Raw genomic sequence first — 24,480 nt, 5'->3', positions numbered from 1 at the left:
TTTTCTGAGGTTTATTTATATCCTCCTTGTTTTGTCATATGTCTCTGTCTTACTTTATATAATAATTTTTGGCTGTTTGTGTGTCCCTGTACTTCACTTGTTCTGTTATTAATTTCTTACGCAATAAAAAACAAAAATAATAATACTGAACATATTTGTACGTATTCATATCATTATTACCTCCACCAAGGAGGTTATGTTTTCGGTTTGGTTTGTCCGTTTTTTTGTTGGTTTGTTGGTCTGTCAGCAGGATTATGGAAATACTACTGGCCTGATTTTCATGGAACCTGGTAGAAGGGTGTAGCATGGGCCAAGAAATAATACATACAATTTTGGAGTGGATTTGAATCACACGGAGGATACACAAACAATTTTTTCACTTTCATTAACATTGCGAGAGAGGGCGTTTGTGCTGCATTCATGTGGTGTCAAAATAATCGGAAAAATGTGTTCCCAACTGGGACAATTCACATTGCATTAACATTGTGAGATGCCTTGGCCAAGGTCTGCGCTCTCCCGAGTGTCCTTCTAGTTTTGTATGCAATTTAGTTAAGTTTTATAAGTAACTACTGTCAGCTTTCAATCACTAAACTACTCAAATACATCTGAAGTACTGTAGTCGTGTTTATACATTTATAAAAGTAACCTTTAAAAATATAAATGTTCAGTGTCAGCAGCTACGAGAAGAACCAGGCGTACACGGCCTCCACAGAGTGGTCGGACGATGACCAGACAGCCCCAGACTCGGGCAACGACACCAACGGAGGGCCGAACCCCTTCGACGACGATGTGGGCAAAGGTGTGAGAGTGAGAGCGCTGTACGACTACGAAGGCCAGGAGCAGGACGAGCTCAGCTTCAGAGCAGGTGAGCGCGACACCTGGGGACAAAACTGTGAATCCCTGTCAGCACAGTTACGACTCAAGATAGCAACCATTTCACTAATGAATGCAAGTAAGTCAAGGACAGTTCCTGCTGCTGCACTGTCCGCACGGTACAACATGTCAAAGGAATACTCCACTGAAAAATCGGTAATCAAGCTTGATACCACAAACCTTTGTATTACACAAGCTCACCAAAGCAAATTCATTCCCGTCAACTATGCTGCTTTATGGCAATTGTTTTGTTACTGTTCGAAAGAGCCAGGCTAGCTGTTTCCCCCTGCTTCCAGTCTAAGCTACCAGTTGCTGGCTGTGGCCTCACATTTAACGGACAGGTTTGATAATGGTGTTGGTCTGTTCGTTTAACTCAGCAAGTAAGCGATTAATCGTATTTTCCAAAATGTCAAACTCTTCCTTCAATACACTAGATTGACCAAAAACAGACATTCACATCAGGTTAATTGCTCTACAAAACCCCACGCAAGCACAGGGAGAACATGCAAACTCCATACAGAAAGGCCCCAATATTGAATCATTCTATCTTTATTGCCCAGCAAGCCAACAAATAGATGAGTGGATTATGCTGAAGAAGTGGTTTGGATATATCTTGGTTCTTTGTTTTTGACATCCAACTAGCCATTTATTGTCCACCGTAAACAGCTGCTTTCTTTTACACTACCTTGGCCTACATGTGTTTTTTGGCGCAGTATTCCTTTCATGTTCTTGTTGACAGCAATCAGATCTAGGGCTGGGCAATATATCGATATTATATCGATATCGTGATTAGGGCTGTCCTCGACTAAAGAAATTCTTAGTCGACTAACACTTATACAATTTTGTCGAGTAATCGATTAGTTGATTTAATTGACAAAGCTGTGCGCTTTGAGAGGTGTTTAAGACTAGAAAAGCACAATATAAATGTAGTTAATTAACCATCTGTAAAACTGAGTTTCTCCACAATTAATCCTGCAAAAGCACCACTTTAAATCTTGTGTTTACCATAAATGTGCTCATAAGTTTCTTTGAAATGAGTAATTAAGCATGAATAAGTATAAAAAATGACTAATCAACTAAAGAAATCTTAGTCGACTAAGACCAAAACGACCGTGATATGAGACTAGATATCATCTTAGATTTTGGATATCGTAATATCGTGATATGACATAAGTGTTGTCTTTTGCTGGTTTTAAAGGCTGCATTACAGTAAAGTGATGTACTTTTCTGAACTTACCAGACTGTTCTAGCTGTTCTATTATTTGCATTTTCCCCACTTAGACATTATATCCACATTACTGATGATTATCTAAAATCTAAGTGTGAAGATATTTCATTAGAGCACCAATTGTCAACCCTAGAATATCGCAATATCGATATCGAGGTATTTGGTTTAGAATAACGTGATATCTGATTTTCTCCCTATCGCCCAGCCCTAATCAGATCCATGTTACCCTCGACTCTGCATGACATTAATAAGAAGTGTTTCACATAATCTCTTCCTGCTGTACATTTATGTCTCCTTTCATTGGTAAAGGTGACGAGCTGATGAAGCTGGAAGACGAGGACGAACAGGGCTGGTGTAAAGGTCGCCTAGACAGCGGGCAGCTGGGTCTTTACCCGGCCAATTATGTGGAGCCGATGTAGCTGTTCCAGCTGAGGACGCTTGCCTCGTCGGAGGGCAAACCCAGACTGAACCGTCCAGTCATAACTGCACATTGCCAGAGACTTGAAAGCAACGCTTCCTCTTCCCGTCGGGCACAGTGAGCTGTCTTCATCTCAGCACTCATCACAGAGAAGACTTTACTGTTCAGGATCACATCATCATCCAAACACTGCAACACAAACACTGCAAACACTGAAGCAAATTATTTTAGTCTCTTATGTGTGGAGCTGTGTGTGATTCCAGATGTGACGCTAATATGCCATATAGTATGTTCTCTCATCATAATATTGATATGGTATTGTCAGTTGTGCCTGGATAGGGAGAATACGCTATACATTGTGCATTTCATGTACATATATATAATTAATTTTTTTTTTTACAGTCTGGATGCTTTTACAGTTTTTTTCCTCATTGACTACAGTGTTTTTTTTTCTCTGTGAAATATTTACATGTTAGCATTAAAGGAATAGTTTGCCATTTTAGGGGAAATGCACTTATTTGCTTTCTTTCTCCTGAGAGTTAGATCGATACCCCTCTCATGTCTGTATAGTAAATATGAAGCTATAGCCAGGACCAGGTTAGCTTAGCTTAGCATGGCATAGCATAAAGACTGGAAACAGGGGGAAACAGCTAGCCTGGCTCTGTCTAAAGGTAACAAAATCCCCCCACCAGCGCCTCTAAAGCTCACTAACTAACACGTTATATCTACTTTGTTTAATCTGGAGAGTGGGAGGCTCACAGTGTCAGACTTTGAAAAATGGACCACTTAGTGGCATGACAGTTTAATAACAAATATCTTATCATATTATCATATCGAATGGACTATATGCTGCAGTTTTGGGAGTCATTGTCTCTGGCCAAGAAAGAGTTACAGCACACAACCCCCATAAAACCACAACTTGTAATGTTTTCGCACCAGTTACACAAACAAGATTTAAACGAACAAGATACAATATGTTATTCGGTGAGCTTCAGAGACAGAGGGAGGCTAGCTTCTTTCTCCTGCTTTGTGTCTTTATGCTAAGCTAAGTAGCATGTCACTGAATTAGCATATTGAACCAAGATAAAAGACAGCTCACCATCAGTAAAATAAAACACACATTCACTTAGCAGAGCGTCTCAGTGCAAAAATTGTTTACATTGACCTCTGCTGTCCAACCCGTCACTAAGAAGGTGCCTGTTATAACTATTCATTTCATTCAGTGTCTCCTCCTTTGTCTTTACGTGCAGACTGTGTTAATAATGCGGGCACCATGAACAAAACCTGCCTGGAAAATAAGCTTCATTTCACCACAAATGTTTAAATTGTTTATTTATTTCTGCAGTTAATGAGACTTGTTTTCTATTTGTGAATGTCAGTGACTTGGCATTATCAGCTTCCAGCTCTTATCAGCTGGTGATTATGTGCATGCTGATGCTCTAACACACTGTTTACTGCTCTGATCCAAACTGATCCAGTGCATGGCCTCAATTTGTTTCCACCGCATTATTAACAGTCTCTTGATTGAATTAAAACTCTGATCGGGATAATGATGATGCTATTGATTTGCAACTTAGTCCTCATTGGTTTCACTGTGTACCAAACCACAGGCTGTGATAAATATACGCATTTTTTAAGTTAAATGGCTTTGTTTGAATCAGAAAATCAAACTTTGTACAAACAAAACAATTAGGAGTGCATGTGGCAGCACATTGGGGGGTTGCTCCTGGTAACCAGAGGTGTTGGTGAAAACTACACCCTTGTCGATGAGGACGGTGGGTGTTCTCTTACTGACGCAGACAGAGAAGAGCAGTGCAACAAGCGCTCCACAAAATAGCAGAAAGAGGATCCTTCTCTGAAATATTGATGAGACATTTGCCTTTTCTGCTGCAAGAGAGTTCATTTTTAAAAGATCCAGGAGGGAAATGTCTCTTGTGACGTGTTTGTGCTTCTGTATGCTTGTAAAACAATGTTGCCCCCTTGTAAGCACTGGATTAGGAGGGGTGAAATAAATATTGCCTTGCCAGAATCTACCACCCTGCCACATCCAAGGTCTCTCAGCCATCGTGTTTAACAAAGTGAAAGAGAGCTCGCTTCTCCAGCTCAGTTTTCAATGAAACAACACACAGGCCCTCTGTCTTGACTCATCATATGAATTTGAAGATTTCAGCGTTTGAACTGTATTTGAAACAGAATTGGACTGTTAACAAGTGTACTGTTAAGGTGTGTAAAAGCTATAAATGCGGCATCCACTGTGAAACTCCTGTGATACACTGAAGGACGGTAAATCTTTTTTTTTATACTCAAATCCTTCTTTCTCTTCTGTCATGTGAAAACATTGATCTGCAATGTTGAGGACAACTCTTTATGGAGGGCTTTTTCTTTTTAGCATAGTGCTGTCATTTCCAAACTGTAGTGCCTGTAATAAAAGACTTCATCAGAAAACTCAAAGTATGAGACTCGTGAAGTAGAATTTGACCATGTGATACTGTAAAAAAATGAATGATGGCGATTCAAAACACAAAATATAACTCATATAGCTCGGGCACAGCTCTAACAGAATATAAACAAATGATGTTACAGGCTTCGAACTTAGTTTTCTGGTTTTGGGATTTGAGTTAGTGTTAATTTTCTCAGTAGGCAGGTCTGACAGTAGGAATCACATGCCTAAATATCTACAGTGAGTGGTGCCCCCTTTAAAATTAATTTAAAGTATTTAATCTCCTGGGTTTAATTTTAAACTTAATATCCTAGTCTGCCACTAGAGGTCAGGAGTAACCACATTCAGCTCTTTGTCACATCAATTATCAGGTTGTCCGATTCCTACACACAACAATCCTTCTGTAGCATCCAGTTAAATCAACACACCCACTGACAGTTAATGGAAGTCATACATGAGCCAATAAAATTCCCACAGTGCCACAGGACGTTTCCCAACATAGACAGGTTGATTGATTTTTATTTTTCCAAACTTTATTGATATGTAACTGAATGGACATGAATCACCTAATGCAGATTGCTGTAGGAACATCGACCCTGGGAAAACAAACATTTTAACTGTTACTATTTGTTCATCTGAGGGCATTTAGTGGTTGGTATTTTGGCTTCTTCCAATGTGGCAACTGTCCAAACAGACACTGACATCTTTGCAGCAGTTGTAGCTATACTACAACAAAGTCTCAAAGAGAGAATCAAAGTGCAACAGTCTCTTAGACGTCATTGTTGAAGAAGCAAAATTGACAGTTTTTTTCATCTACAGTCAAAAGGTAAAAACCTGTACAATGTGATGCTATGGAATGCAGAAAAGGAGCTTTGGCAAATTGGGAATTCAAGCAGATGAAGAAACAAGAATAAGAATAATAAAATCCATGGTAAATTGGACAAAGGAAAGTGAAAAACATTTTTAAAGGGTTTCTGAATTAACTTTTCTCTTTTGATTATATTGATATCTGCCACTCCCTACAGCGAGAGTTAAGAAGGGTGTGTGTTGGCTTGGACTCATGTGTGTAGGGTGGATTTTAAATTAAAACGTTTTTTGCTGTTAGCAGTGATGAAGGTGTGGGTGAGGCCTATTAATAAATTCAACCCGTAACTGTATTCAGGTCTGTAATTCAGTTTATCATTGTATTATCACATCACCATAGTGCTAATAACTAACATAATCACATATATGCAGTATCACAGTCACCAAAAGACTCACATCATAATTCCTCTTGAGCCTTTCAATCCATGTTAACCCCTTGTGAGATTTAAAAGCTTGTACAGATGCAAGTTTACCTTGCACAACACACTCTGCTCATTATCGCTCAAGGCCAGCTTTTCTTGGCATATACTGTATCAACCATCTGGCTCACTTCAAAGAAGAAGCAATTATGACAAATTTAAAAACCTGTTGAAGTGGTAAGAATGAAAGATGAAACACCAACAAAAGATCTCAATCAGAAAAAAGCACACAATAAAAAACGTAATTGCATATCGATTGTTGAGTCTTCAAATAACTGCTGTCCAAAGCCTTTATTATTTAGAGACACCACACAGATGCATATTCAGTTCAGAAATATGGTTTATTGAGTCCTATCCTCAGGCAGACATTTAGGCAATATCAGAATGAACACCTTAATTATTATTGTAAGAAGTAAGTGTGAAATAAGTTGCCCCAAAGCTTCAAAGTTAAATAAATAAATGAAACAGGAAATAAATACTCATATGACTATTAAATTGTGAAATAATCAAATAAAAATGAAATGTTATTTCATTCTGCTTCTTTTCAAAATAAAAGTTGATTGCAGGTATTTTTATTTGATTCCAGCAGTTCATTTGCCAACATTTCTTTAATAAAGAATGACCTGAAATAAACTGTGTAGTTTTTAAAAGAAGACAAATTAAAAAAAGGTCACAATGGCTGAGCTGACTTTTGAAATAACAAGAGTCTGCAGCCATACCCCCAGAAGAGCAGGTCTCAAAATGTTCACATGTTGATGTTTAACATGCTACCATGCTTACTTTTGCTAATTAGCACAAAACACTAGGGCTGAACCCGAATATTTAACTACAGCACTATAGCATTTGTTTGCTGAGTAGGCCTAGGTATTTTTGTTTTTTTCAATTTGGGGATTTTAGATTTTTTTTCATTACTGATATATATATATATATATATATATATATATATTTATATATATATATATATATAAATAATAACAGAATCCCTAAAATTGAAGACTTTAATTAATCCAAAAGACGTGTTATAGCACGTGTCCATTTCAGCCCAATGTGAGAGTCTTTACTGCAGTAGGGCCTGTAATAGGGTTTTTTTCTGAGCACAAGTGTCTTTTTGAAATTGTTTCCAATAAGAAGAGCGTATTTACTACCTAAAGAAAAAACACTGCACCCAGTGTCTTTTTTCAGCAAACTCCTTCTTTGTGCGGCCGCTCCGATCGTTTCGAGTGAAAATCTCTGAACTTTTCAGAAGGCCACTGGTGCTGTCAAAGACAAAAAAGCCCAGTTGTGGGAGCAGACCGGCCAAACGCTGACTGCTGCTGGTGAGTGTTTTTGAGTGAGTGACTTTTTTTTTACCCCCTTTGACCTCAGAAAAACCGACTTCCGAGTACAAATGCAACGCACTATAGAGCTCAATAGTCCCGCCCACAGCAGGTTCCGCAAGTAAAAATACAATGCAATTTCTCCATTGACAATTGGCGTATAAGCCATAAAATCGTAACCGTCTTTTATTCATGTCTTGGATAAGTACTCCATTACCCACAAGCCTGAACAATCCCACAATCCCACAGTGATGCCTCTGATTGGTGGAACTCATGCTGGTGAGGAGGGGGAGCTGCCTGTAGGATCCGCCATGTGCATGCTCAAGATGATAATCCTGTTTTACGAGGATTTACTGTTCCACGCTTCTGCCATTAGCCTCCACCGGGAAGCTAACGTTAGTTTAGCTAACAGCTAATTTGGCTAAGCGCTAGCTGACAGCTTGATTCAGTCTAAAGTAACGTTAACTCAAACTAAACACTGGGTAAAGCAGGCTACAGCTGATGTAACAGCTGTTATATTTTAACGGTTATTTTCAGGTTTTATTTTGAGGGTCTTTTAAAGTTATTACATGCTGTCTCTGCTAGCGGTTAGCCAAATTAGCTGTTAGCTAAACTAATGTAGCTTCCTTTATTCAGTGGTGCGCGGTGGTTTATGGGATGAGTAGTTCCTTGCTCGATTATGAAAATCTGTACACAGTTTTACCTTTGACTTTTTTGGATTTTCTGGGGACTATGAACGTCTGGATCAAATTTCATGATAATTGTTGTTAAGATATTTCAGTCTGACCGACAGACCATACAGACAGATCACTCTGCCGGTGAAAAAGATCACTAAATTATTTTACAATATCACATATTTTGTTTATATCTATTTATTATATTTTGAACACTTTGGGTCTCCATAGTAAAACACCCACAACATAAAATGCAATGTACAGCAGTACAAACCGAAGTTTACAGCACAACATATAAAGCAGGGCTTCTTTACCAGGTTACACCTTCAAAAACCAATTACATGGCACAGTCACAACAGGTGTTGAGAATGCTTTCATAACAGGTTTTCACTCTCGGATCCAGATCCAGTAAACTGGCTGACTGATTGTGTGTACAACAGCCAGGACCAAACCCCAAAAAGAAGCAAAACAATCGTAACCAACGGCGGCAGGAAAACAGAGACAGTGGTCAAGATGAGTGAAACAAAAAAGACAAAACAAATGTAGCTGTGGACAAAAGAGCAATCAGTTCTAACTGTTTGCTTCATTAAGTAAGGGATAATTTAGAATCCCATGTGGAAAATAAACAGGCAGATCATGCAAATGACAAGGCAGTTTCTGTTTTTTTAATCTGTGGTTGTTTTATTCTGCAGCAGGAAAAAAAAAAGCCACAACAGCCACTTTGTTTTGTCACTTCCTCTCGGTTCATGCACAAATAAGCCTTCACGCACCAGCTGCCAGCTGTTGCTTCAGTGTTGGCAGCGAAAGTGTGTACCATTGGGGTTGGTCAGTGCTCGTGTTTCCTGTCACCTTTTCATCTCGGGCTTAAGTGTTCAAGTGCATGGTGAGATAGTGTTCCCTTGTAGGTTTGTAGGTTTCCATCTCCTTCTCCTCTTTCTTTTGTCCTCCCACCATGCTGCTGACTCATACTGGGTGAACGAACTGGTACACCAGTCTCTGAGACACGTCAGGTTTGCGGATGATGCCCTTCTTGTAGTACTGACGTATGGAGCGGCTCAGCTTGTCATAGTTCATAGCAGGTCGGTTCTTTCTGAGTCCCCACAGTCTGGCAACATGAGCCGAGTCTTCGATTTTAAAAATACCTGGTGGGAATTACAAGAGATTTTAAGTTTGTAACAACCCACCACAAAGTGAAAATACCAGTGGGCCACATAGAGAGCAATGTTAATCTTCCACTTAAATTTTCATAGTTCTTTTTTTGTTCTTTCTTTCTTTCTTTAAATCAGTAGTCTAATTAAGATTAAAATCTATTTTTCTAAAGTGACCTGGTCAAGAAGGCAGTATTACATACAGTACGTCACAAACGAAATAAATAGCTGTTTAAATATTTGAAATGTAGTAAAAGTTAAACTGTTTAAACTATGAATTATTTGCTTGTGATATGTTGTATGAGTTAAAAATGAATCATGTGTCAGTTGATGCACTGAAATCAGATGAAGTGAAAGCATGTAGAAGAGTTTAGGTCTCAGTTGAAGTGTCAGATGGAAGCAGCTGGTGTGTCAGATGAAGGTTTAGTCACTGAAATGAGCGAAGTTTCAGTTGCAGTGAAAGTGTGGTAAACAGTTGAACTTTTGGTTGATGTGTAATTACTAAAAGAAGTTGAACTGTGAGTTGAAAAGTAAAAGATAAAAGCAGTTCAGGTGTCAGTTGACATGCAACAAGTGAAAGCAGATGAAAAGTCAGCAACAATCAATCAAACAATGTTGTAGGCTCTGAAAGCAGTTGAACTGTAAGTTGAAGAATAAAAGATAAAAGCATTGCAAAAATACAATAAACCATCAAATATACAGTATATTAGTTTACTGTCATTTTATCTTTTCCCTTTCATTTCAACGTGCATCTTAAAATGCATGTCGACACTGTAACATTAATAAAAAAAAATACCTTTTTCTTTATTGAGCCAGCGGATACAGCGTCCATAGTTGTGAGGTTTAAGCAGGAGTTCTCTGAGGAACTGCCACAGATGAATGGGCTGACCGGAACAAGAGGAATCTGCCTCGGACCAAAGATCCTCACCACCTAAACAACACAAACACAACATTTGGACTTTAAGGCCACAGTGTAGTGAGTCTCAGAGGGAAATCACACATTCCAATAGGCCCAAACGTTTACGAGGCAAAGCCATTAAGGTTTCCAAATTAACCAGGAGACACAAAACAGGTGCTTAAATTGCATGAAAGCCAAAACTTTGTACAAAAGTAAGTAAACAAAAATGTCCAGTGGTCTGTATTGAAGTGTAAATGTCCTTAACATTTCATTTTGCTTAATTCTGAGCAAAGTTACAATGCACTTTTTAGTCATTACAGTTTAATATTTTCTTTAAATGGCAGGTGAATGAGGAAACCAAACCTACCGGTAGTTTTTGTATCCCCAACTGAACATCTCTCTTTCATCCAGGCAGCTGAAGACAGAAGAGAGACAGACATTTTATTAAAAAAAGGTTTAGTTTAAATAAATTTTATGCTTATACCTGTTACTATATTACTATTGTACTGCACAGATTTTAAAGCCCTGATTTTGACTGTTCCCATCCACTCATACTGTACATAATAAAACACACTCAAAATGCTAATTCAAAACTTCCAAACATTGGACACTACAATCATCGTAGGATCTGCAGCAGGCTATGATGAACTTAATGTTAAATTCAATTTCACACACACACACGCGCGCACACACACGCACACACACACACACGCACGCACGCACCTGACTTCCATATGTCCAGGTGTGCATGCAGTGTGTCTCCACACTGCGGCGAGCGCTGGCGAAACTCATCCTCGCTCATGGCACACAGGTTCTTTCCTGTCAGCTCCTGGAAGGCCTTTCCTGCATGGGGCAACCTGTACAGATGTTCAGTCCACAGAAGCCACTTCTGGACGTTCCCTGTGTTCCACTCTATGGGGTCTAGGAAAACAGAGAAAGATGGGGAAAAGGTGAGAAAACTCCCTGCAGTCAGATAAATTCCCAGTTTGAGTGCATTATGTTATGTTCTATTTATACACAATACATTTATTACTGAAACCACAAAGTAATCAAGCTGTTATACCACTACAGTTCTAATCAATACAATAGATGCCTGGAGATTGCAAAGCTTTATGACAGCCAGAAGCCTTACAATACATAATGCTTCCTCTGTTTGCTTTTTGGAGCAGGAGAGACCTCGCCCTTAACACTGTTTACACTGTATATTGGCAGGAAAGAAACCTCGCTGTCACAATCCAGGAGAGCTGCAACCTGCAAAGGTCAGGATTAAACAGATCCTGGAGCAGGCAAACATGGCTGTGCGTCAGTAAGGATATGATTGAAGAGTTCTGTCATCTTGTCTGGGCTATTCACACTAATATGTGTTGGTTTTGGGGGCAAGATCCAGTAGCTTAAGTTGAATCAATATCCCTTTATTAACAAATAACGGGCTTCTTTTTTGCCATGAAAAATGTCTTGTGTACTTGAAAGCTTTCTTTCTTTTTCAGTTGTATCCCTTAGTACTGTAACACCTCTCTTGAAGATGACAAACTGCTGTAACAGGTGTGGTGGAAGGTAGCCTACCTGGGGTGATATTGAGCAGTTTGCAGGCTGTTTCAATGTCCTTCAGCACTTCTCCCACCACCATGCACTGCACCTGCTCCAGAGACCGCTCCTCCTCCTGGCCCTCCAGCCCAGGAGAGAGTCCCTGTTCCTGGCTGTCAATGACGGGGCACTGCTCTGGTTCTTCCTGGGGCTCCATGCGAGTCGTGGTTGAAAGCAGCGTCGGGGAGGCCTCTGAAACTTTCACCAGCCAGGTGGCGTCTTCAGTGAGGAGCATGTCAAAGCAAGACAGGTAGAAGCCCGGAACACCGCGCTCCAGGGCTTCCACGCTCGGTTTGGTCTCCCCCAGGTCCCAGGGTTCTCCAGAGCCTCTGTTTCGCTCCAGGATGGCGAGGGAGTCCTCTGTCATCCCGAGGCGGGTTCCATACAATGTGCCTTCCGATAAACTTCCCGCTGGATTTGTCATACTGTAACTATTACCTGGAGACAAGAGAGACAGAAAGAAAGTCACACTAAACTCTATATTTCTAACATGTTACTTACTACATGAACTGAGAGCCGTGTAAATGTTTAAAAGTATCCTTTCAGCATTGCAAAATCTTTGATTAAAAAGTGTCTTTGTGGCTGATTATTCTGAATAGAGTGAAATCAGAGAGAATCAACAGATCTGCCTGTAACATAAGCACTTCCCAAAATGAGGAAATATGTTTCGAAGGTCAATGTATAATTTAAATCTACAGTCGACAAGAGCTCATAAATGATAATCCTGTCTGACAAAATTTCAAACATTCAAGCAGTTCAGCATCGCTTTGATTAAAATCCTACCTTCTCCAACAGTTTTTCTCCCGCAACTTTCCTGGCTGCTAAACCAGCAATTCTTTTTGTTTGGTAATAAACTCCATCAGAGCATCTGCAGACACCCTTTTCAGAATGTGTTATGAGCAGAACTGAGGTGCAACTGTGTCGATCGATGCTCTATAAGAACCCGGAGCCTAATGGAAATACTGGGGAAATGACCCTAAGGAGAGTTAAAACACACACAGCGTTGACAGGCATGGGGCAAAATGGATTTGACTGAGTCTCTTATTTGTGGGTCAGTGGCCCAGAATGGCTGATGCGTTGGGGGTATGTGACTTGTATTGAGACCTGAAGCAGCCCAGCCGCCTGCCTCGGCTTTCAAGGTGCCGTCTCTGCAGCCTTCTGTCTCCACTGTCAGCTGGAGTTTTTAATCAAGTTAGATAATGTGGAGAAGGGCGTCCACTAAACCGCATGTTTTAAAACAACCAAGCTGTTGGTTTTATGAAGCCTCGACCGAAAGCTGCGACAGCTTCTTCTTAACAGGAAATTGCTATCATAAGTGTTCGTTTATGGACGTCAGCTGTGTCACAAGTGTTGTAATCTCAGGGTGAAATCGCATATGGTGCCCATAATGTGTACCTGCCACAGCTGGCATATGGGAAGGCACACTGCTGTCACACACCAGGTTATCAGTGGTTGTGGCTGATGCCACCGTAAAGGAAGTGTGCTCCCACAGAGCACATGTTCAAGGAGAGTCACGGCTTTATTTGTCAAGACACAAAGAAATTAAGTCTCATAAAATTTGCTAAATGATAGACCACACCCATCAGCCCAGTGTGAGGGTGAGATTGTAAAATGAATCTAGGTGACATTAACATTTTTGATCGTAGGCCTATCATCAGCAGGACATGTCCAAAGCTTTTTTTTGCACATTTTTGCACATTTTGCAAATGGAATAAATAGATTTCCTGTTTGCATCTGAAGCGCCTCTCATTCCTTTTTTGTCTATTTAGTAGGGGTGTGCAAAAAAATCGATTCCCATTCGTATTGCGATGTAAGCTCTACCAATTCAAAATCGATTCATAGAATTCCAAAAATCTATTCATTTTATTTTTTTTTGTAATGGAGTTTATACTATTGTCCTGAAATGAGTTTATCTCGCCATTCCGAATTCACACTGATGCCTGGACACTCTTGTTATCAGAAGAAGAACGAGTGCAGCAGAAGTAGTTTAGTCGGTGCAAACAATGGCAAACCTCACAGAAAGAATTATTCAACCTGCTCCATCCTCATTGAAGGTGAGAGTTTGGGCACATTTGGGCTTTTATAGCCTCGAGGGGAAGACGGAACTTGATAGGAATCATGCTATATGCAGGCTTTGCAAAGAGAAAGTTAATTATTTTGGAAACCCCAGAAACTTGAGAACTCACATGGTACGCCATCCCCCAGAGAAAAGACGTTAAAGACGTGAACGAACAACAACCTAAAGGACCTGACATGCCAGTCAACCAACGCGCTCTCTTTCAATGCTCTAAACTCCCACAAACTCTCAACCAAAAGCTCTTTTTATTTAACAGTTTTATTTTATACTTGAATGAAATGTATTTGAAAGCTGGCCAATATCAAACTACATTTATTTTGTTGTGTCTCTTTTCTTTTAAATTGTATGTCTACTGCAATCACATGGGAAAAGTACAGTACATTTACATACTGTGAATCGTTTTTGAATTGAAAATCGATCTTTAATTAAATCTTGAGCCTAAAAATCGATATCACATCGATTTAAGACATTTTCTGAATCGTGCACCCCTACTATTTAGTGGCACACACCTTACACTACTTCTTGAATAGCCTGGATTTAAGAACGCAAACCCTTTTAGAATGCCAGTGTCAAGCCTTGTACATGATTCTTTTTTTCTTCTTCTACGGACACACTGATTGTAAAGCTGCTAATAACATTTGAGAAAATACTCTTTTACCAAACTTCCCCAAAGTTAAATGAAGTTATCTTCCCCGCCCCTAAAAAAGATTACCCTTTCAGACTTTGGTCCTCAACCCCCCACTGTAAAACCCCCTTCCCAGTTTTCCTTTTATCTCCAAATTTCTCGTAAACCACAACCCACACTCCCTTTCACTCCATCAGGAGTCAGATTAAAAGCCACTGGTATCCCAGCCTGGCTGCTTCATGTCAACTCTGCTCTGTAACAGCTTGCGCTAAACCCATTAGCAAAGCAAATTTAGCCATATTACCTTCTTCCAAAAGGAAGAGGGGGCACAAGAAAAAGACACAAACACACCCCCCCAGGGAGAGGGATTAAGACCCTGACTGATCTCTAAATGAGTTTGGTCAAGACGCTGATATTCATTTCAGGAGCATTAGAGCTTGCTCCATTTACTCAGCAAAGTCAGCCTTTGACACCGACAAAAAAAGGACTGACTCCATGCAGGCGTCCACCCTGGGAACCATATTTCTTCCACATGCTTGGTTTCATTTAACATGAAGAGGGTGATTATTTGAGATGAGCTTTGTATCATCACTTTGGAGTTTATGTCATTATACTGTAGCTGTGCTATCAGAATAATGTGTTTTTTCTGCAAAAAATAAATAAAATGAAACTGAGCCACTTGTGTTAGCCTATGTTTTCCCTGGGGGAAAACACACAGAAAAAGTCACATAAGGAGCTTTGATGAAAAGAATAACAGTCATGGGAATCCAACTGGGATCAAAAATATTGTCCATTTAATTCAGTTTGTTTCCAGTCATAACTACCCTCCTTAACATAAGGACCTTGTAATGCCTGGAAAAAACTGTTAACATTGAATGAGGGAGATCATGATCCAATGCAAAAATGAAATCCTTCACTTCCAAACCCTCTCTTGAAATAAAGGAGGTCAAAGTTGCAGACCAATACAACCAATCTAGCTTCAAATAAACCTGTTAGCCCATTTATCACTCATTTATTTATAATTTTGTGACAGAAGTCGGCTGAAGTGTTTAGATTAAAGTTAATGAGTAGTGCAAAACAAGCAAAAGTCTGCTCTTTCAAGTGTGTTTAACCTGAATGATTCAATCTGAGCTGGAAAAAGAAAAGGTCATGTGATCAGAGATCTTCTATCTAATAGCGGCAAAATATGCCTGACTCGTCACAAAAAAGGGTCTGTGTTGTTTGAGTCTGGAGTTAAAGAAGTGTGTACAGCCAGGTGTGACTGTTTGCCATGCAAGCGTTAAAGGGAGACGTTTGTTTTTTTCCACCTTGTTATTGTTTCTCATAGTAAACTTGGACTAAATAAGGAAGTCATTGTTCCATAGAACAAGGAAAAAAGGCTGTTGCAATGACTATTACTGGAAGAAAGTGTGCAGGCTGGAAGAGATTTGGATCTGTGGATTGCTGCCTTAGACACACACACACACACACACACACACACACACACACACACACACACACACACACACACACACCTTGAGATGTGCAGGTGCTCTGTTCACATTATAAATTAAGTTCAGGTGTAACAGTAGTTCATTTTTAGGTTGACAATTGCTTATTTTATGAAACACAAACAAAGGCTGATTTTCTGTGTGTGTGGCTTCTTTTTATTGCTGTTCGCAATATTTGTAGTTTAAAGACCATCACATCCCTCTATCTCCTATCTGTAAAAAAAAAAAATAATTTAATGACATTTTGTTATTCCCCCTTTTTTTGCATCTGGTGGGTTGTATTAACTGCCAGTAGGGAATGTTGGTGCATTCGGTGATTCATTTCTGCTGTTAGTCAGGTGCGCTGGCATTCGGCCAGTAGGAAACAAAAAAAGCAAAAGTTTTGCTGTTGGTCCAAATAAATTTTGACACAGGGCTGTATTTACATTTGGTGATGCAGATGATAAAAGTCATATTACTGAGATTGGACCTGAAGATTTGGAGGTGTAGCACGAATGGCTGGAGAAAGAAACTTGTCAATTATTTTTGCAGAGATAGTGAAGATATGGAGACGCTCACCGTGAGGCCTAAGGCATTCTGGCACAGCTGGATTAACTGTAAGATGCGGGTTGTCAGAGGATCAGAGAGATTAGGTCTTTAATATCAGTTTAAAAAAAAAAACGTGGTATAATCAGCAGTTGCTTTAGAAAGTGTCAACAGCAGTGTGACAATGTAGATGAATAGGACAGCCAAACTATCCTACTTCATGTCTGGCCTTTATGGGCTAATGGTCAATTTTCATCCACATGTTTTTAGCACATTTTCAATTTGTGCGTAACAGAACAAGAGACTCCAGCACACTTTCCTCTTCAGAGATATTTAATAACGTTTCCGGTTCACAGACCTTTTGTTCTGCATTGTCGACCCACGGTCTTCTCCCATGCACCTGTCGACCCACAGGTGTTCACAAGCTCTGCTTTTTGATTTACGCATTTATAAAAAAACCTGAGTGGAGATTTTGGAAATAATATCTTTTTTTAAGTCAAAATATCGCAAAAAAGTTGGCTGCAGAATAAAAGCAAGATGTGACGAGTGAACCAGACTTAGTAAATAAACGTCCACTGAAGCTTCCCCACCACTGAAGAGACTTAAAAGATACAGATGAAGAGACTGTAACTTTCCTCAAATGAATACACAAAACTAACTAACTATCAAATTTATGATCGTTTGAGGTTTGAGTGGCGCTTCTACTATAATTACATCATCTGGTTGTGCCCTCTTCTTCAGCAGTGGTTCAATGACACCCGACTTGAGAATTGTGTCATTACTAGTCTATATCCCCGGCGTTCCACTTCCAGAATTGCTCTGTTGCCGCCGGAAATTCAGCCGGATGTCCGTTACCTTCCGCTTTCTTTGTGTTGGAATTTTAAACTCTGGTGGATTTATGATGACTATGGTTAACTGCTCCTCAGATCTCTGCGGGGTAAATCCAGACAGCTAGCTACACTATCTGTCCTATTATTATTCTGTTGCACGACTAAAACAACTTTTGAATGACACGTTCCACCAAAACAAGTTCCTTCCCGAGGCTATTTTGCAGCGGCACGGTGGCTCTGTCCGGTGCATAGCTAAGACGATTGTGATTGGTTTAAAGAAATGCCAATAAACCAGAGCACATTTTTCTCCCATCCCAGAATGCTGTGTGGACTAGCCAGACCCTCCTCGGCAGCACTGTGAAGGAAGGTCTGACAATGCAAGATCGCAATCCGCTTCTTTTTAACGGCTCTTTTTTTATAGCACCAATAAACATTTTCTAATATTAACTGTTGCATGAATGACATTCAAGGAAAGGCAACTTTATTTAAATAACATACTCTGTATGAAACAGAGGGTAAATTCAAAGTAGTAAATTCACTAACAAAGCAGAGGACTATGGCATCACCTTGTGTAATGTTTACAATGCAGATCATTGACATTGGGTCTGGCAACACGAGTAAGTCCACACATGAAATATGAAAACCATATTGGTGTGACGTCTAACTTTGAATCTGATCCAAATCTTACGATATCATTATCCTAGTGATTATTTCGCAGATAAACCTTACTCAATATTTTTATCTAATTTCAGAAGACTGTCATGTGCACCATAGGTCATATAGGTCACAACTGTTATATTATTTTAAAATGTTAGTGAGGAGAGTGTAGCTGTCTTTTCCTAATTAATGGATAGGTTCCAAAAAAACTCTAGCTTTTTTAATTTTTAAGTAAAACATAAAGTGTAAAGTCCCGCTCCTTAATCTCTTAGAGAATCATCACAGCTTTTAGGAAATTCCATGAAAGAGATCCTTTCAAAGCTGGCTTTTTAATTAACAAACACACAAAGTTTGCTGTAGGGTAATGCTATGACATGATAGATTTGAATGGGTAAAAGGCACCTTCACCTTCAGGAACAATAGTGCAGAAAGTCCAGTTCTGTTATTTCTGTTTGTAATTTACTCTTATTATAGTGACAGGTGTATTTAATTTCCACCTTCAAAAAAAAAGTTTCCGGGTCTTATCACAGACGACAGCGACACATTTCTTTTTAACATGTCAGCATAATGTTGTGGTTCTGGCATTAAACTGCAAACAATGCCCACAGTCAACTTTTTTCTGACCACATTTTTTTTTATCTCCCTGTATGAAATATGCAATTAGACATAAATAGAAACAATGGTAAACGTGACAAAGATACAGAGCAAACACAAAGAAAACAAAACAGAAATGATTAGGTAAATTAATAAAAACAACTTTTCTGTCTTTCTAAAATAAGTCTGATGTTGTTTTTAAACCTGTGTTGTGAAGCCAAAGACAATGTTCCATATTGTGGGGTAGTAAAAGTTCATAACTGTGAAACTTACTTTTTTTTTTTTAACTGCCAAAGCTTTAAATGTGTACACAATTGTTGAGTTATGTACACAAGTTAATTCATAATCATAGATTATAATGAATAACTCAAGTTATTTATAAATGTTGTTAATCCTGTACCAGGTAAGTTGCTTAGAAGATGCCCTTTATGTTCCCTGAAAGATGAGATGATGATGTCAACATCAGACAGTAAATTTTACAATAACGTTTACTCATGAAAAGTAGAAAAAACTAGTGTCATATAAAGGCTCCTCTAACAATTAATAGTAATGGTGTGAACAAGCAAATTAAACCTGTATTTTAAGACACACATCGCGTATTTAGGACATTATGTATAGCAGCGTCTTCTTACCGAGGCAAAGATGCTCTGATGGCCAGAGGCAAAGACTTGACTGGATGATAGCAGATGCAGTGCAGCTCTGGTTCTGTTGCAGGATGAAGGATGGCCTTTTTGTCCCTGTTGCAGACTAAAGCTCAGCTCAGACGGGACATCCAGGCGCTATCTGAGGACAGAGATGCAGCAGGCACCCTTCGATCTGTTTCCCCCCCAATGAGTATCGCAGAGCCCCCAGCCTTGAGGCCTCAAACCCTCTCTGGCTCTTTGGTGGAATTACACTTAAACTGAAAGTCACAGCCTAAAGCACAACTGCAAACAAACTTCAAGTGAAAGCACCTGCTGGGGGTGTGTACAAAGTGAGGGCAAGTGACTCTGAGAGTGAGTGCAAAGGAATTCCAGCTCCATTGACTGCAACTTATATTTATAGGGCAGTCGTGTTTACTTTGTGTGTGTGTGTGTGTGTGTGTGTGTGTGTGTGTGTGTGTGTGTGTGTGTGTGTGTGTGTGTATGTGTGTGTGTGTCTGAAGTGCCATGTGCCTTGCAGATTAGACTCGGACCTCAAACACTACTAGATGACCTCAGTACTTAGGTGACAGACAATTCAAAGTGATAAGACACTAAAGAATATACTTTGTAACTTGAGTCTTTCCATTTTACAACATTTAACAATACATTTCGGAGGGGATTATTGCACTTTTTACTCTTTTTTTTATATTTTACATTTAAAAAGCATAAGCTTATGAAATACAATACATTTATTAAAGATAAAACCACAACTTGATGTTCATTTTATAAATGATGGTCCCATTTATTTTAAAATAGACAATAAAGCAGGGAAGGCTTTAGGGCGTGGCTTCACACCAACCTGTCAATCAGGACAGAGGCTTAGCAATGCGTATCCATGGCCCTGTGTATATTAAAATACCTGAAAACTTATTTTTGGGTGTTGTCCCTGTTTTCATCTTAAACTTTGACCCTTTCACTGTGTGTATTCACTTTCACAAAAATAGGACTGGACACGCTCAACTCACGTAGATACATAGAAAGCTTTGAAGGCTGGGTGCTGGATCCTAAAAGTGAATAATCGTAAAGCTACTAGGACAGCACTCCAATTTGATAGAATTTATTGCCACACAACGGACATTTTGGCACACGCTGAGGAAGGGCAATGCCCGAAATGTCTGTTGTGTGGCAATAAATTCTATCAAATTGGAGTGCTGTCCTCGTAGCATTATTTATGTGTATTCACTTTATATCAAAGTTAATTGGAACATTTAGTGGCCTAAAAGGTCTTGTTCAGCGTTATGCTAACCAAGCTAGCTAGCTAACGTTAGCTGGTAACTTAAGGGAAAGTTTGCCGATTTTCTGTACTGCCATACCAGCCTGGTCGCACAGAATTCCGTGAAATGATAGCGAATTGTTAACAGCGCATTACGTGGTGGTGGCACGGAATGTGTGAAAAATCCACGTGGCCACCACGGAAAACAATGCCAATGTAAAGTCAATGAGAAGATGACGTAGCATTAAGAGCAACTACAGTAGCAAGTACTATTTAAAGCCGAAATTCTGCGTAAGGATGTTAGTTGGGGTGGTGGATGGGTCAAACACAGGACTTTCACCCAGGAGACCGGGATTCATGTCCCGCATGGCAAGTTTCCTAAAGTTGCTTTCTTCTATTCCGTCCTGTTCTTCCCGCGTGTCATTGAACCGTAAGCCCACCCACGACCTTTTCCTTAATTTAAGGGGCCGTTTTTTTTTTACGGAATTCTTCCGTGGGCCCATCACGGAATTTGTGGTGATCCGTGTTCATTTCACGGAATTCTTCCGTGGGCCCATCACGGAATGTTTTGCAATTTTGTGAAACTGCCACAGATTTTAAGTTGAGGGAGTTAAGATTTTCCTCCATCTGGCTAGTCCACACAGCATTCTGGGATGAGAGAAAAACGTGCTCTGGTTTATTGGCATTTCTTTAAACCAATCATAATTGTCATGGGTGGTGCTAAGCACCGGACAGAGCTACGGAAGGAACTTGTTTTGGTGTCTTTTTCAAAGGTTGTCTTAGTTGTGCAACAGAAAACTCAGATTGGACAGGTAGTCTAGCTAGCTGTCTGGATTTACCCTGCAGAGATCTGAGGAGCAGTTAACCATAGTCCTCATAAATCCACCGGAGTTTAAAATTACAACACAAAGAAAGACATCCAGCGGAATTTCCGGCGGCACCGGAGCAATCCCGGAAGTGGAGCGTCGTGGATATAGACTAGGAACCACATAACTGCATTAGTATTAGAAATCTAATAATGTCATACATAATAATATATCAGCAACAGGAGCAATTTTTCATCGCGTTGGGAGCAGGGGCGCCGTATAGGGGGGAAGCTAACTAGTTACAGACTAGTGTCAGCCTACATTTAATCACCATTTAATCAGTGCAGGGAAACGTTTAGCAAGATATTCATATTAAATCATTTTCACTGCCCCTTTTAGCAGACTTAACAACAGATGAGTCAGCAGCACCCCAGTCTCCCCCTAAGTGTGCCCCTCCCTGTTCCAGTGAAGAAGGTGAGCAACATTGTGTTCAATAACATGTTATTTGAGAGAAAAGTTTGGGTTTCCAGGAGTCCTTTGTTCTTATTCATACCTTTTAATTTGATGTCACTGGTACTGTTAGTTTGTTATGACCATATTCCAAACCTCAAAACCTTTTGATTTAGTGATCACTTGATCTGTTTAGTGGCACTATAATAACCCTGGTGTGGAAATTCCATTTTACATATCCACTTTATTTTCTTGTTGGCATATATGTGCAGCTAAGTTAAAAATCAACTGTTTTCATTGTTTTGAGAGGATGGTGTTCATTTATTTTGATTGAAAAGTTAATTGTTTGTTTTTCTTTTTTTAAATCTCTCATTAATAATTATAATAATAATAATAATAATAATCATTTTGTTAGGAGAATTTTCCATTTTGTCAAATTTTACAATAAAAATACATTGAAACTGTAAAAGATGGCCTTCAGCACATTTTTTATGGTTGCTTTAAATCTTGCATCAAATAGTGTACTGCATACTAGACTTGCATGCATGTACAAATCACCAGGAGTATATATTGTGCTAGTACTAGTAGTGAACTACAAAAAGCAAGACAGTTGCAAGCCTTTAATTAGAGTTATGTAAAGCTTTTGATGGGACAGTTAGGTCCTATGTGGTGACAACAGCTGCGCAGAGGAGGCCCAATTGTTTTTTTTGTCTTGGGGCCCAAAATTCCTGGTGGCGCCCCTGGTTGGGAGGAGGTCAGGGTGGTGGATATGTCCCAAAACACAGGACTTTCACACAGGGGACTGACGTTTGTGTCCCTGAAGTACTACTTAAGGGAACCGGTATTCATGTCCGAAGTACTTTAACCCAAACCACAACCTTTCTTCTCATCTTAACCAGTTGTTTTGGTGCCGTAACTTAACTGTCACGTGACCGTAAACGGTCGCTGTTTTATAGCATTAAATGGAACGTCAATATCTCGCAAAATATCATATGAATCGTGCCTAACAAATTGCTAACCTTGACTTAAGTTGTAAAATTAAGTTCATCTTGTCTAATATATATGTTGAGAATCAATGTCAGACAATTAAAATGAAAACTCTTATTTCATAGAGCTGCAGCCTTAGGGTTTATTGCTAAATCTTTAAACATGTATTGTGTTACATGCTAAAATAAAAGATACTGTGAAACCTTGCTAATGTGACTTGACAAAACAATTGTAACTCAAGGCCCACATACTCACTTGTTTCAGAGCTATAACCACATCACACAGGCTTTGTCAGCAGATCGAGTTTTATTGAACTGTTGATGCTAAAACTTTTAGGACCTCTCATCAATGTTGGCTTAAAATCTGAGCTTATATTATGTCTTAACATTGGACAGTCCATATAAGGTGTTGCACCTGCAAAGCCATAAGCACAAATGGCTGTTACATTTCAGGTTAATCATCATCTTAGCATGACATATAGGCTATATAACATGTCATTTAGCTGACGCTTTTATCCAAAGCGACTTACAATTCTTACATATCAGAGGTCACACACCTCTGGAGCAACTAGGGGTTAAGTGTCTTGCTCAGGGACACATTGGCTGATGTATTGCAGTGGGAATCGAACCCAGGTCTACCTCACCAAAGGCACGTGTCATATCCACTGCACCATCACCACCCATATTATAAAATGATACCACTTGAGACAATGGTATGATAAGGTTTCTGCTTATTTACAGTTGTTTCCCAGCAGCATTTCAGTTGCTTAGGTGATTTTATAACCAACAATAATAAAAAACAAGCACATATTAAGAGCTCTATCACTGCACAGTACTTTTGGCGGCGCCACATCTCACCACTGAAATAGATGATTATTTGCCTTTATTATCTTAACCACAAATGTAAAAACTGTCTGTGTAATTCTGTTTGCCGACTGCAAAGTGATGCATTGTAATGAAAAACAGTTTCTTTTAGAGGAGCTCTTTGCGTAATTTAAGCCTGTTTGAACAATGTGGCTCCGTCAAAAGCATAGAAAGAACAGGTGTTTGTGAAAAGGCTTTCAAAGAAAAGCTTGTTATTAGCAAAGCTGTGGTGAGCCACAACAATAAAAGTACTTTGAGACTACTGTATATCTAATCTTTCCCCTCTAATCTATCTTTTAATTCACCATGTCACTCGCTAAATGGCCAGTATCCTGATAGCAACCCACTAAATCCTAAAGTTTTCTTTTCTTTTTCAGTTCCAGGACATATTTTCTATTCTCTTACTTCCAGCGCAGGAGCTGTGGGTTTGATATGGTTAGCCACACAGTTTGAATGGACTGATTGTGAGATACAAAGAGGGTGTGTAGAGACTGCGTCAAGGCTTCTTAGTAGCCTAGTGTTTGTAGACACACCAAATCAAACCGTGAGCAATGACAACCTCCTTTCATTGGACAATTTAATATAATAATTGTATATGTGTATTTGTGTGTGCATTAACACATGCATGTGTGTTTTGTATGTTGTGAGGCGTGCTTACACAAAACAATTGTAATTCATGACTTGGTACACAGTTTAATTGCCTTGTAATTAAAACTGTCTGTACTGTAACATTTGACTCATATTAAAAGAATGAATTGCATATTTCTATGAAGAGAAAATATCTGTTTGCTTTTGGCTTTATCCATATCCAGTCCATC

The 24,480-nt window shown here is 39.4% G+C and overlaps 2 protein-coding genes across 3 annotated transcripts in view; one reads left to right on the top strand and one right to left on the bottom strand.

The window, feature by feature from the left end:
* Positions 1-2,930, top strand: part of pacsin1b (protein kinase C and casein kinase substrate in neurons 1b) — a 30,135-nt gene extending 27,205 nt beyond the window's left edge. For both annotated transcript variants that reach the window (XM_028576210.1, XM_028576211.1), the window contains 2 exons: positions 669-865; positions 2,411-2,930. In XM_028576210.1, the coding sequence (XP_028432011.1) occupies positions 669-865; positions 2,411-2,520 (307 nt within the window). In that variant the 3' untranslated portion in view covers positions 2,521-2,930. The remainder of the gene's footprint in view (positions 1-668; positions 866-2,410) is intronic.
* A 5,608-nt stretch (positions 2,931-8,538) lies between these two features.
* On the bottom strand, positions 8,539-12,739 carry spdef (SAM pointed domain containing ets transcription factor). Its single transcript, XM_028576918.1, has 6 exons — positions 12,646-12,739; positions 11,842-12,300; positions 11,002-11,199; positions 10,646-10,693; positions 10,177-10,311; positions 8,539-9,374 (listed from the first exon to the last, which is right to left on the bottom strand). The coding sequence occupies exons 2-6, from the start codon at positions 12,284-12,286 to the stop codon at positions 9,196-9,198; spliced, it is 1,005 nt and encodes a 334-aa protein (XP_028432719.1). The 5' UTR covers positions 12,287-12,300; positions 12,646-12,739; the 3' UTR covers positions 8,539-9,195.
* Positions 12,740-24,480: the final 11,741 nt, after the last annotated feature.

The sequence above is a fragment of the Perca flavescens genome, chromosome 4, assembly GCF_004354835.1.
Source record: "Perca flavescens isolate YP-PL-M2 chromosome 4, PFLA_1.0, whole genome shotgun sequence".
Taxonomy (NCBI): Eukaryota; Metazoa; Chordata; class Actinopteri; order Perciformes; family Percidae; genus Perca; species Perca flavescens.
This window is presented reverse-complemented; position numbering and strand designations above follow the sequence as displayed.

Excerpts from the sequence above, each read along its gene's own strand:
- spdef (XM_028576918.1), bottom strand. The coding sequence starts at position 12,286 with ATGACAAATCCAGCGGGAAGTTTATCGGAAGGCACATTGTATGGAACC. Across the intron at positions 11,200-11,841 it reads ACTGCTCAATATCACCCCAG|ACCCCATAGAGTGGAACACA; the intron begins GTAGGCTACCTT and ends CTGTTTTCCTAG. Across the intron at positions 10,694-11,001 it reads CCTGGACATATGGAAGTCAG|CTGCCTGGATGAAAGAGAGA; the intron begins GTGCGTGCGTGC and ends TTCTGTCTTCAG.